This window comes from Papaver somniferum, chromosome 2 (genome assembly GCF_003573695.1).
Source record: "Papaver somniferum cultivar HN1 chromosome 2, ASM357369v1, whole genome shotgun sequence".
Taxonomy (NCBI): Eukaryota; Viridiplantae; Streptophyta; class Magnoliopsida; order Ranunculales; family Papaveraceae; genus Papaver; species Papaver somniferum.
Genome location: NC_039359.1, coordinates 208,177,483 through 208,189,241, shown reverse-complemented (window position 1 = coordinate 208,189,241; position 11,759 = coordinate 208,177,483). Strand labels below are relative to the sequence as shown.

General features: G+C 38.2%; 1 protein-coding gene and 1 pseudogene across 1 annotated transcript; one reads left to right on the top strand and one right to left on the bottom strand.

The window, feature by feature from the left end:
• Positions 1 to 5,275: 5,275 nt before the first annotated feature.
• LOC113352680 lies at positions 5,276 to 6,126 on the bottom strand. Its single transcript, XM_026596476.1, has 2 exons — positions 5,600 to 6,126; positions 5,276 to 5,540 (listed from the first exon to the last, which is right to left on the bottom strand). The coding sequence occupies exons 1-2, from the start codon at positions 6,124 to 6,126 to the stop codon at positions 5,276 to 5,278; spliced, it is 792 nt and encodes a 263-aa protein (XP_026452261.1).
• A 423-nt stretch (positions 6,127 to 6,549) lies between these two features.
• LOC113352679 lies at positions 6,550 to 7,449 on the top strand (annotated as a pseudogene).
• Positions 7,450 to 11,759: the final 4,310 nt, after the last annotated feature.

Sequence of the window (11,759 nt, the reverse complement as noted above, 5' to 3'; positions counted from 1 at the left end):
AGATCATTACAACAAGGGATATACAATCCTAGAGAAAATATAGTATAATACTTGAGCATCTCTCAAATCCTCATCCTTGTATTTCTCAAGTTAGACACAAGGATAAAACATTCTGCTGCTAGGTAGCAGAGGGAGACATAGTCTCACCATCGGTTCTGAGAAAGTACCTATAAATTCTTATAGGATATCTTATCTCAGCAATTCTTATCTTTTCACTGCAGCTTCCAGGAAGAAGGGTGTGTCTCGCAGTCCTTCTGGGAATCACAGAAGAGAAACCCTTCTGATACCAAAGTCTAGGACCTCTAGAAATAGGTTCTAGGGGATTTTCCGAAATTCGTCTCCACACATTAGACTTAGATTTATCAGATGTGTTCTTATAAGCACAAGACATACTTTCATTGGTAGTACGAGAATTTACAATTGTCCTGTAATGATTTCTAGGAGTGAGATCATTTTTATAAGATGCATGGTTTCTTGTGAAAGGGACCTTCACTGTAGTAGTCGTTCGACTATTTACTCCATTGACAGTAGAAAGAAGCAACTTGTAAAGTTCAGAAACACGTTTCTTTATAGCAAAACAATGGATAGCATAGTGATTTCCTTTCCACAGAAGGTACATATTCGTGGAGGAGAAGAAACAACTGGCACTTGTTTAAACTTCATAGCCACGAGAGAAGATTGTAAGTTATGAAAATTTTTCTTGACACTTCACTTGGAGAAAATTTCATTCTGTACGGTAACTCATGAGAATTAGTTTGTGCAGAAGAATTTTTCTTTAAAACAGAGTTTTCCTTTTCCAAGGATTTGCACTGTCCATGGGCTAAGACAAGCGATGCTTCAAGTTTATCCCTCTCAACACGAAGTCTGTCTAGATCGGATGAATGCGTCTTGATCAAACAATTTTCTCTAATTGAGCCTTCTTTGACCATCTTTTCAAGAACACAAATCTTTTCACGATATATATTGTTATCTTGAAGAAGTTTCTCAATTTCCTTAGAGAATGACCCTGTAATGTTGTAGAGTACTTGTTCACGATCAATAGACTTTTCGAATTCATCTATGAGCTGTACATGATCCTTGAGATCAACAAACTCTGTAGAATTTTTTGAAATTCTGGTGAGCTCCATTTCAGCTTTTGCCATTATGTACAACGTCTCATTGGAGGAAGAATGACCAACACAGGATGAAACAGTCTTCCTACCTCGAGATTCGGAAGAATCATCTAAGGAGTGACCCTTTTAGGTATTCTTGAGACACTCGGCAAAGTTGACAGCTTTAGGAGGCATTTTGGTATCCGTATGAGATTATGTCCACAGACTCAGATTGCCACAAACACAGACTTATGAGGTCTTTAAAGTGTTTTCCTTCTCTGATACCAATTGAAAAAGCGGGGGTCTAACAACACCACCCAATATTTAGATTAGCAATCTGTGTGGACTAACTCCAAAACACTTTTCTAGAGAATCAACTAGACAGTCAGACTAAATATAGATAGAAAGTATCTCAAGGAGTTATTATCTCAATCTCTCGATTTGATCTTTACTCAAGCAAATAGAAATCTGCGAGTCTTTATCAAAGAGAGATAACTTGGACGGTACCAAAGACCAATGTCCAAGGATCAATCAACTACAATCAACAACCAAAGGTTGGATTAGAGAAGTTGATGATCACGAACGCACAACCTGTATTATTTCAATTATATAAAATATAATTCGGAAAAGAAATAACACAGACACCAGAAGTTTTGTTAACGAGGAAACCGCAAATGCAGAAAACCCCAGGATTTAGTCCAGATTGAATACACACTATATTAAGCCGCTACAGACAGTAGCCTACTGCAAACTAACTTCGGATTGGACTATAGTTGAACCCCTATCAATCTCCCACTGATACAAAGTACAGTTGTACTCCTACGCCTATGATCCCAGCAGGATACTGCGCACTTGATTCCCTTAGATGATCTCACCCACAACCAAGAGATGCTATAACCCAAAATCACAGACTTGATAATAAACAGATCTGTCTCACACAGATAAGTCTATAAAAGGATAAATCTGTCTCCCACAGATAAAACCTAGGTTTTGTTCCGTCTTTAGATATAAAATCAAGGTAACAGGAACCAATTTATAATCCGGTATTATATTCCCGAAGAACAACCTAGATTAATCAATCACCTCTATACAATCCTTCCTGACTACACAAGAGGATTGTCGAGGAATCACAAACAGTGAGACGAAGATGTTTGTGACTTATTTATCTTGCCTATCGGAGAACTCTCACGATCTCAAGCCAATCAATCGATTGTACTCGTACGATAGAAGCTGCAAGATCAGATCACACAACTACGATAAAGTAGTATCGGTCTGGCTTCACAATCCCAATGAAGTCTTTAAGTCGTTAACCTGATTTTAGAGAAGAAAATCAAAGGTTAATGGAGATCGACTCTAGCGGGTGCACTAGTAGCACACAGAGGTGTGGGGATTAGTTTTGCACAATGCTAGATGTCTCCTTTATATAACCTTCAAATCATGGTTTTTCCTTAGTTACAAAGAAATCCATATTCACCGTCAGATGAAAATCTGATTTAGATTCAAGCAAATATTTCTTCGAAAACTTAGCTTGTCACACACACTTGGTTAGACATTTACTGGGTTCGTGAAAACCATGCCCAAACGTGTTCGTGTATGTTGTTTCAACATAGTAACCCAAAAGGTTAACCATATGAGCATTTCATATTAACATTTTTCTTCTTCACAATAACTAGTTCAATTGACTCAAATGAACTAGTTACAGAGTTGTGCAGTTGCTATGAGATCTTATGTAACTACACAAGACACAATTGAAGCAAAGATGATTCGATTCGATTGAATCGTCTCATGAACATTATAGCCATGGTTTTCATAAAGCATTCCTTAGTAATTTAATGTTTCATGTTCAGAGCACATCTTTAGATCATAACCTCTTAAGTTCACAAACAAGTTCGCGGACTTAAGTTAATCAGTTGAGTTTTCCAAACTCAACAAAAATTCTCGGGATGAGAACTTCCGCCAGTTCGCGGACTAAGCCCACAAACGAGTATTTGGAAAATCCCAGTAGAAATTCTCGGTCGAGAACTTCCGACAGTTCGCGGACTTGGCAAGCCAATTCCACAATCCTCCCGATTTCTCTTGATCAACAAAGTTCGAAAACTTCGGTTCAAGGAACACATGGTTATGTAATCTAAACTCTCATTTCAATCATTGAAACATTCTCAGAGGACGCTATGTAGATGTTATTCACAGACCGATTCACCTCAGAGCAATTCTCAAAGTGATTGAAACTTTTCATGACTTTCGTCACTAGGTGAAGATAAACTTGATCAAAGCGAAACGCTTTACCAACACACGATTTCAAGATAAAAGATAAGCAATGAATGCTCAGCTCGAAATGTCAAATGTGTATGTTCTAGTCTATATAGCATACTACTTTTGTTTCATAAGAAGTAGGAGATAGACTTTTGAGTGATAGATAATTTCAAGTCTCCACATACCTTTTTGTTGATGAAGTTCCACGGTTCATTGTATAGATCTTCTTCGTTGTATGATGAATCGCCATGAAGTCCTTGAGATCAACTACACTTTTTTATCCTAGTCCGAGACTTAGCTATGTAGGCTAGAAATTAAGACTTACAGTTTTGATCACTAACATTGACAAACATGCTTCAGTTAGCAACGCATGCGAGGTTGACCGAGCTATGCTCTAACAATGATAAAAAAGTGTCGGAGTTAGAGACATGCTGTGGGGCAGTACAACGAGAGGGAGAGATGGGAGACTGAATGGAATTGTTAGTGAAAGACACTGGTAAAGATGGTGACGAAAAAAGTTTGATTGTAATATGTGTACTCAGGTTGTAGTACAAGAACATAGAGTGATGGTGTTGAGACATTGATGGTATCATGAAAAGGGAAAACATTTTCATGAAACACAACATCTCTGGAGGTGGAGATAGATTTTGTTTCAATGTCATAAATTGAGTATCCCTTTTGACCATAAGGATAACCAATGAAGATGCCTGGCCTGGCACGTTGATCAAATTTGTGACAAACTTTTGTATTTCTCGCAAAACAAAGACAACCAAATACTCTCAGGGATGATTAATCTGGAGGTTTAAGAAGGAGCATTTTATGCGGAGTTTTATGAGACAAAACATGAGTTAGTAACTTATTGATAATATATGCAGCAGCGAATATGCATTCTCCCCAGAAGCGAAGAGGGATATTAGATTGAAAACATAGTGCTCTAGTAACGTTTAATAAGTGGCGATGCTTGCGTTCAACAATGCCATTCTGTTGTGGAGTGTACACACAACTCGTTTGACGTAAAATGCCATGACGATGAAACCATGACTGAAGTTCATTGGATTTGAACTCAGATCCATTATCAAACCTAAAGGTTTGTAGTTCAGGAATGATTAAGGAATTAATACCAGAGGAGATGTTGGTTATCTTATGACCAAACTGCTTAATAACAAAATAAAAAAATATTTGAGAAATTTTAAAGTTTCTGATTTTGTCGGCATCAAAAATATCCAAATACATCTAGAATAGTCATCTACAAGTGTAAGAAAATACTTAGCACCGGTAATATATGGGGTTGAGAATGGTCCCCAGATATCAACATGAGTTGAGATAAAGAAGTACTTTTATTACATTTGAACCGAGATTGTTTAGCTCGAGGGAATACATCACAAACGTGACTAGAAGAAGAACGAATGATCGAAAGGGAAATTGCGAGATAAAAATTTAAAACAATCCACACTTGGATGGCCGAGACGGCGGTGCCATGTATCAACTGGCTTATTTGCAGATAAAGATAAAGCAAATGGTTGAAAACAGAAATGGTAAAGGCCTGCAATCTTCATACTCCATCCAATCTCCTTGGTCGTTCGACGGTCCTGAAATATACAAGACTCGTGTGAGAATTTGATGCAGCAATTAGCTATGCTAGTTAATTTACTAACGAAGATTAAGTTGAACTTAAAGCATGGAATATCAAAGACATCAAGCAGTTTAATGGAAGGAGATAAATAAACTGTGCCGACATGAGTTACAGATGTATGTAAACCATCCATAGTTGGACAGTGATTGGTTTAGTAACCACGGTATGAGATGAAAAGAAAGATAGAGATGAACAAATATGATGTGTCGCTCCACTGTCAACTATCCAAATATTTGTAGAACAGGAAAGACTAATACCTGCAAAATTTGCATATGGAGCTACGTCACTGCTCTCATTTTCAGGTTCCAACAGGGAGAGAAGCCGTGCATATTTGTGCAGCACTGATGGCAGGTGCAGCAGTAGCTGGTTGATGTATAGCCGGTTGATGCACAACAACAATGGTATGAGAATCCAGATTCCGTTGCTTTGCCAAATCCTTCGGATACTCATTGATTTTCCAGCAGGTCTGCCTTGTGTGTCCATGTTTATTGCAATGATCGCAGAAAGGGCGTTGTCGCTTGTTGGTACCATTGCTTGGAAAAACCCTAGGGTTGCGCTGATCACTGCGTGTGACATTAAGAGTTGCAGACTCAATAGATGTGACACAAGAAGATTGGATTACCTGTTGTTCTTCTTCTTGTCGAACATGATTGTAAATTTTGGCAGGTGATGGCATGGGTTCCATGAGCAGTATTTGATTACGCAGAGCAGAAAAGCGATCATGTAAACCCTGCAAGAACTCATGGATCTGTCCTGATTGTGATGATCCACATAGTTCTTTCCAGCATTGCAGATAAATGGTTCAATTGGCCTAAAAGTATCCAATTGGTCCCACAGTGACTTGAGTCGAGTATCATACATTGCAACACTTAAGTTCTCCTGTTTCAGAATAGCAATGGACTGCTTCAAAGCATACAACTTAGAGGCGTTATGAGGAGAAAAACGCGATTTGATTTCCAGCCACTGCTCATGAGTAGAGGGAAAGTTCATGGCGCTTGATCTGATTTCTAAATCCACAAAATTACTGATCCAACTGCCAACTAAGGCATCGCATCTCGTCCAGTGCGGGAGATCTGATGGATTAGTCGGCTTCTTCACAGTGACGTCAATATAACCAGTTTTTCCCTTTGCACTGAGAGATTTTGTCATTCCTTTGCCCCAGGTGCAATAATTGTCACTTGTAAGGAGAGGGGTAAAGATAACAGACGTAGGATTGTCTGCTGGGTGCACATAATAAGGACTGGAAGGAATAAACCAGTGTCCTTATAAGTGATGAGATTGTGAGACATAGAAGGGTCTGATTGATCTCCTTCGACAGTCATGGATATGAAGTTGCAAGATTTTTTTTTTTAACCTAGCTCTAGTATACCATAAAGGCAATTGGGTTTTGGTTTCTCACACAACTGTGTAGAGATTCGTTTCTTTCATTGATATTTATATCATACAGATTACATTGGTTATAAAGATAACAACAGAGTGATCGTAAGACTAGGATTCAAAAGCTTTGAAGCGTTGTAAGGAGAGATAGGAAGTTAGATATTGAAAAATTCATACTAAAACCATACTGCAAGGATGCAATGGACTCCAGGTAAGAAGAGCATACAATTCGGTAACATCCTTGCTAATCCCTCTTTCGAACTCTTATATTAGATATAGTAGCAACTGTGGCACTTTGAAGAAGTGAGATATTGCTATTATCGGACCCTTATGGCATAACTTTGGACAGTGTTTACTTACATGATTTAATTTGTGAAACAGCCAAGTGAATCTAATATGTATGAGGACATTGAGGCAGCATACAAATGCATCAAAGAACAGTATGGATCCAAAGATGCGGAAATAATCTTATATGGTCAGTCTGTTGGAAGTGGTCCAACCGTAGATCTTGCTTCTCAATTGCCAAATATAAGAGCAGTAGTACTACATAGTCCGCTTCTCTCTGGTCTGAGAGTTTGGTACCCTGCTTTAAAATTGACATGTTGGTTTGACATCTACAAGGTAAATCTTTTATAACACTAATTAAGATTAATTAATTTAACTGTTCAGATCATTAATATGAAACCTGCCACTAATTCCTTCTACTTTTCAGAATATTGACAGAATAGTCATGGTGAGATGTCCAGTTCTAGTAATTCATTCAAGTATTTTGGTGTGGTTTCGGAGTTGTAACCGTATGATTTTTGTGGAAGTTTTGTTGAATGGGAACATGGAAATGACAATTTGTTAATTTTTCTCCAGGGAACAGCAGATCGAGTTGTTGATTGTGCTCATGGATGGCAGCTCTGCCTCTGGGAGCTCTGTAAGGAAAAGTACGAGCCACTATGAGTATATGCAGGTGGCCATAACAATCTTGAACGATACGATGAATATTTAAAGCACTTGAAGAAATTTGAATCAGATATTGGCATAAAGGCTTTGTCTACTAGCAACTCCATGGTACCAGGAAGATTTGGTCTCAATGTGATTCTATGAACATTATTATGGTTATGAAGAACAAGAATTTGGTTCCATGGTGATTTAAAGTGTTATGGAGGATTGTATGGAATTTTTAAAAAGAATCCAATTCGTAGTTTCGCAGGATATATAGAAAGAGGGTAATTCAATTCATGTGCCGGTTTGTTGGCAAAATAGGATGCTGCAGCCACAGAAGGACAGTGGTGTTGCCTGGAGCCACCTATTATGATTCACACTGTAATGAGGGTAGACAAACATGTCTTGTCCATCTTCTATACATCTGGTTAACAGTTTTCTCTTTCTTATATTTTTTGTTTCTGTTATCAATAAAAAATGACTTCTATAGGTTTAGCAATTTAAGCTATAAGGGAAAGAGAGATGTTTGTAAGGATGTTTTTAACCTAGCTCTAAGTTCTAGGAGGAAGAGATTTTAGTCTGATATCCATAGAGATTAAATGACTCACCCCTGTAGAACCCATCTTAGAAGAGAAAATTCTATTATTCCTTTCCATCCATATATGATTAATAACTGATTAGTGAGTTATATTAGTGGGATTGTTTTGTTATAACATTATTATTGAGAGATAAGAAGAAGAAGAAGAAGAAGGAAATAGGAAGAAGATGGGTGAACCCAAAAAATCTTTTTTTGAGTTTAGTAATTATGATTTGGGTGATTCATGTGATTATACCTCATCCTCAAAATCAGGACCCCCTTCACCTCATTGTGTATTTGTCAATACTTCTAATGATCGAGAAATAAGTTATTTGTTAGATGATGAAAGCTTTTTGCCCCAAACTCAAGCTCACCAAACAAATGATCGATTTTATCAGCCACAACCTGAAGATGAAGCTATGGGTACTCAGGTATGCCTCATATTTAGTTAATCTATCTTGAATTGTGCAAAGGTTTGGCCAAACTCAAAATTTCCAGAAAAAATTCGGTTAGGTCAACCTAGTTCGGTTACAAAATTTTGCTTGCGAGGTAACCGAACTGTTCTTAATGTGTAGTTCGGTTACTAAATTTAGCAGACGCAGGTAACCGAACTACAAGTTAATGGTGGTTTTTTAGAGTTCGGTTATGTTTTTCCATAACATGTAACCGAACTATTTTTATAGAGTTTACAGTGCATTGTTCGGTTGAGTCGATATCAACACTTTTGTTACCGAACTTTCTGTTCGGTAAGGTCGCAGAAAATATAAATACCGCGTTTCCAACCAAACTTTCGAGTTCGGTTTAGTCGAGTTTTTCAGTTTCATTGCGGAACTTGTACATAGAAAATCTAAAGATCGAGTTCGGTAAGGCCCCAATTTATTTCAGGAAACTATATAACCTAACTTTATGTTCGGTAGGGTCGATAAAAAATTTTACATTACCGAAATTTTAAGGAATTTTTTTATGGTATTGACATTGTGCTATTACTTGTAGGTTCCATGTGATCCAATAGAACCAATGGAAAACCAACCTTCCCCAGTTGGTATTTTGTACGATGACACATCCCATCACTACATGAATGACTTGATATTCAAACATCCGTAAGATGCAAAGAGTTAGGCTAGACAACATGCACAAAAAGACATGTGTGTATTAGTATTGAATGGGACAGAAAGCAAAACTCGCTTTGAAATGGTTTGTGAGAGAAGCGGTGATCCCGATAAAAGCCACAAGAGGAAGGGTCATGTTTATAAAGGAAAGACAAATAGGAAGAACAAAACTTTATCAAAGAAGATTCATTGCCCATTCAAGCTTGCATTTAATTTGAACGAAAATTTGGGTGGATGGGTTCTCTACAGGGTCATGCAAGGTTGTCATAATCATCCTCGTCCGGAGTATCTTGAAGGTCATTTCATGGCGGCAAAGCTAACTTCTAAAGAGATGGACAAGGTATCTAAAATGAGGACAATGGGTATTTCACCGGTTCAAATGCTCCAAATACTAAAGGAGAATAACAAGGATAACCACTCATCTTTGTCCACAACTTACAATGTAATTGAGACAATTATAAGGAAGGAATGGAGAGATAGACAAGTAATGCAACAATTGTTTTTTTTTGGCCCAAGAGAAAAACTACGCGGTTCAAAAGGATGTGGATTCGGAAGGAGAGATAACACAACTCTTTATTGCGCATCCGACGAGTGTTCAATTGGCTCAATACTTTCATGAAGTTCTAATAATAGATTGCACTTATAAGACGAACAAGTACGAGATGACATTGTTGAATATTGTTGGGCGTACTTCGACGAAGTCACCTTTTACCGTGGCGTTTTGTTTCTTAAGAGATGAACAAGAACCTAGTTACATTTGGTCACTAAAACAAGTTAAGGCAATCTTCCGAGGTGATGATATTCCCGGGGTTATAGTGACGGATAATGATGTCGCATTGATGAATGCAATAGATGAAGTGTTCCCACTGGCACATAATATGCTTTGTACGTTCCATATATGGTGTAATTTGATGAATTGGTGCAAGCCTATAATTTTTCCACCCAAGAAAATAGGATATGAAGATGTTAAGATGCTACCGGAAAATGAACGAGCGGATGCAAAAGAGGAAGTTGAAAAAAAAAAACGATATAAATTACGCTAAATGGGTTGCATTCAATGGTGAATGGGAATCATTGTGTTGGTCCCTTACCGAGGAAGAGTATTATCTAAATCTTGCGGAGTTTATCACCCATTGGGATACTCCCGATTACCCTGGTGTTGTATCGTATGTTCTTCGCCAATGGTTGGAATACACAAAGAGAGGTTTGTTTATGCGTATACCAACCATTATAAATACTTGGAAAATGAAGCGAAAAGTTTAGTAGAGTTGGCTCACCACCGGTTGAAGAAGAATCTCTTTGGATGTGTTGATAATTTCGTAACCGTGTGGAATGTTATGGAAAATTACTTTAAGCGCGACATTGATAGAATTAAAGAGAAGTTCCAAAAAAGCTGTATATTCAAAATGAAAGGAAAATATGCCGACCACCCATTGTTCAAGGGAATCCATTACAACGTATCTCGGCAATGTATGAAGTTGTTGATGATAGAAGTCGAGTTGATTGATAAGTGGGAAACCAAGGCGGATGAGGTGTGTGTATGTAACATGAAGATTCTATGGGACTCCCTTGTCGCCATATGATAATCAACTACGAGCATGGCGTAATTCCATTAAGCGACATTAATCCATTTTGTAAGCATCTAAGTTTCATCCCTCCTCCAAAGGGAGAAGAAGCCGGAGAAGAGTTCGGTGATAACGAAATGGGTAGAACCGTAGTAGAGATGTATCGTGGCATGAACAAGCTCCAAAAACAATTCTTTTGGGATGACATGAGGAAAATCATATATCCACAAACGCAAGAGAATGTATATGAACCGGCAAAAGGCAAACCCAAAGGTAGACCAAGCAAAAAAGAAACTAAAAAGCAACTAAGAGAATATGTAAAGGTGTTACGTAAGAAGAATAGTGAGAAAAACGCAAATACTAGAGATCCTTGTGGCCATGAGTATACCACGGAAATGTACTTGGAGAAAACCAAGAAACGTGGTAGGAGTATTGAGGAGAAAGGCGAAACAAGTGAGCGAGATTTGAAGAAAAAAAGTCCGATTTGTCCATCACAACCAAGCCAACCATCTTCCGGAGACATGAAGCTTAAGTCTCCAATGTGCCCCATCCAACCATCTTCCCTAGACGTGGAGCTTGAGGCTCCAAATAAAGACTATTTGGATGAGCTACCTCTATACATTAGAGAATACGTTATATCGACCGACGACGTTCCTCCGAATGGTAATTGTGGTTTTCATGTTGTCAATCAACAACTTGGGCCTTTCATCGAAGGTGCGAAGCGACATAATGGGTGTGCAATCACTCATATAAGGCAAAGGTTGTTGTCCAAACTAAAGAAGAATCCGTCCTTTTACAAGACAATGTTGTGCGATGGGGAGGGTAGTCTCAATGAACAATTTGTTGGGTATCAACGTCGTCTTCATGGGGGCCATCCGATGACATCGGATTATTGGATGAACATGCCGATATGTGGACACTTAATCGCCGAGGCTTTCAATTGTGTGGTTCATTATTTCTCAAAATATGCTAGTTTCACATTCACCCCGAAAACAACCGTATGTGTCGAGAAACTCAAACGAAGGAGATGTGTGATGGTATTGGTTAACTATAACCACTTTATAGGCCTCCGGTTAAAACCCGATTGTCCTTTGCCTCCAATATGTGGAACCTCTTATTGGTCTGCATTTGATCCGGATAGAATGTTGGGTTGGTGTATCATGTATGAGCCTAACATGAAGATGTGGAAGCTTTGAAGAAGTCAGAAGAAATTGTACATGA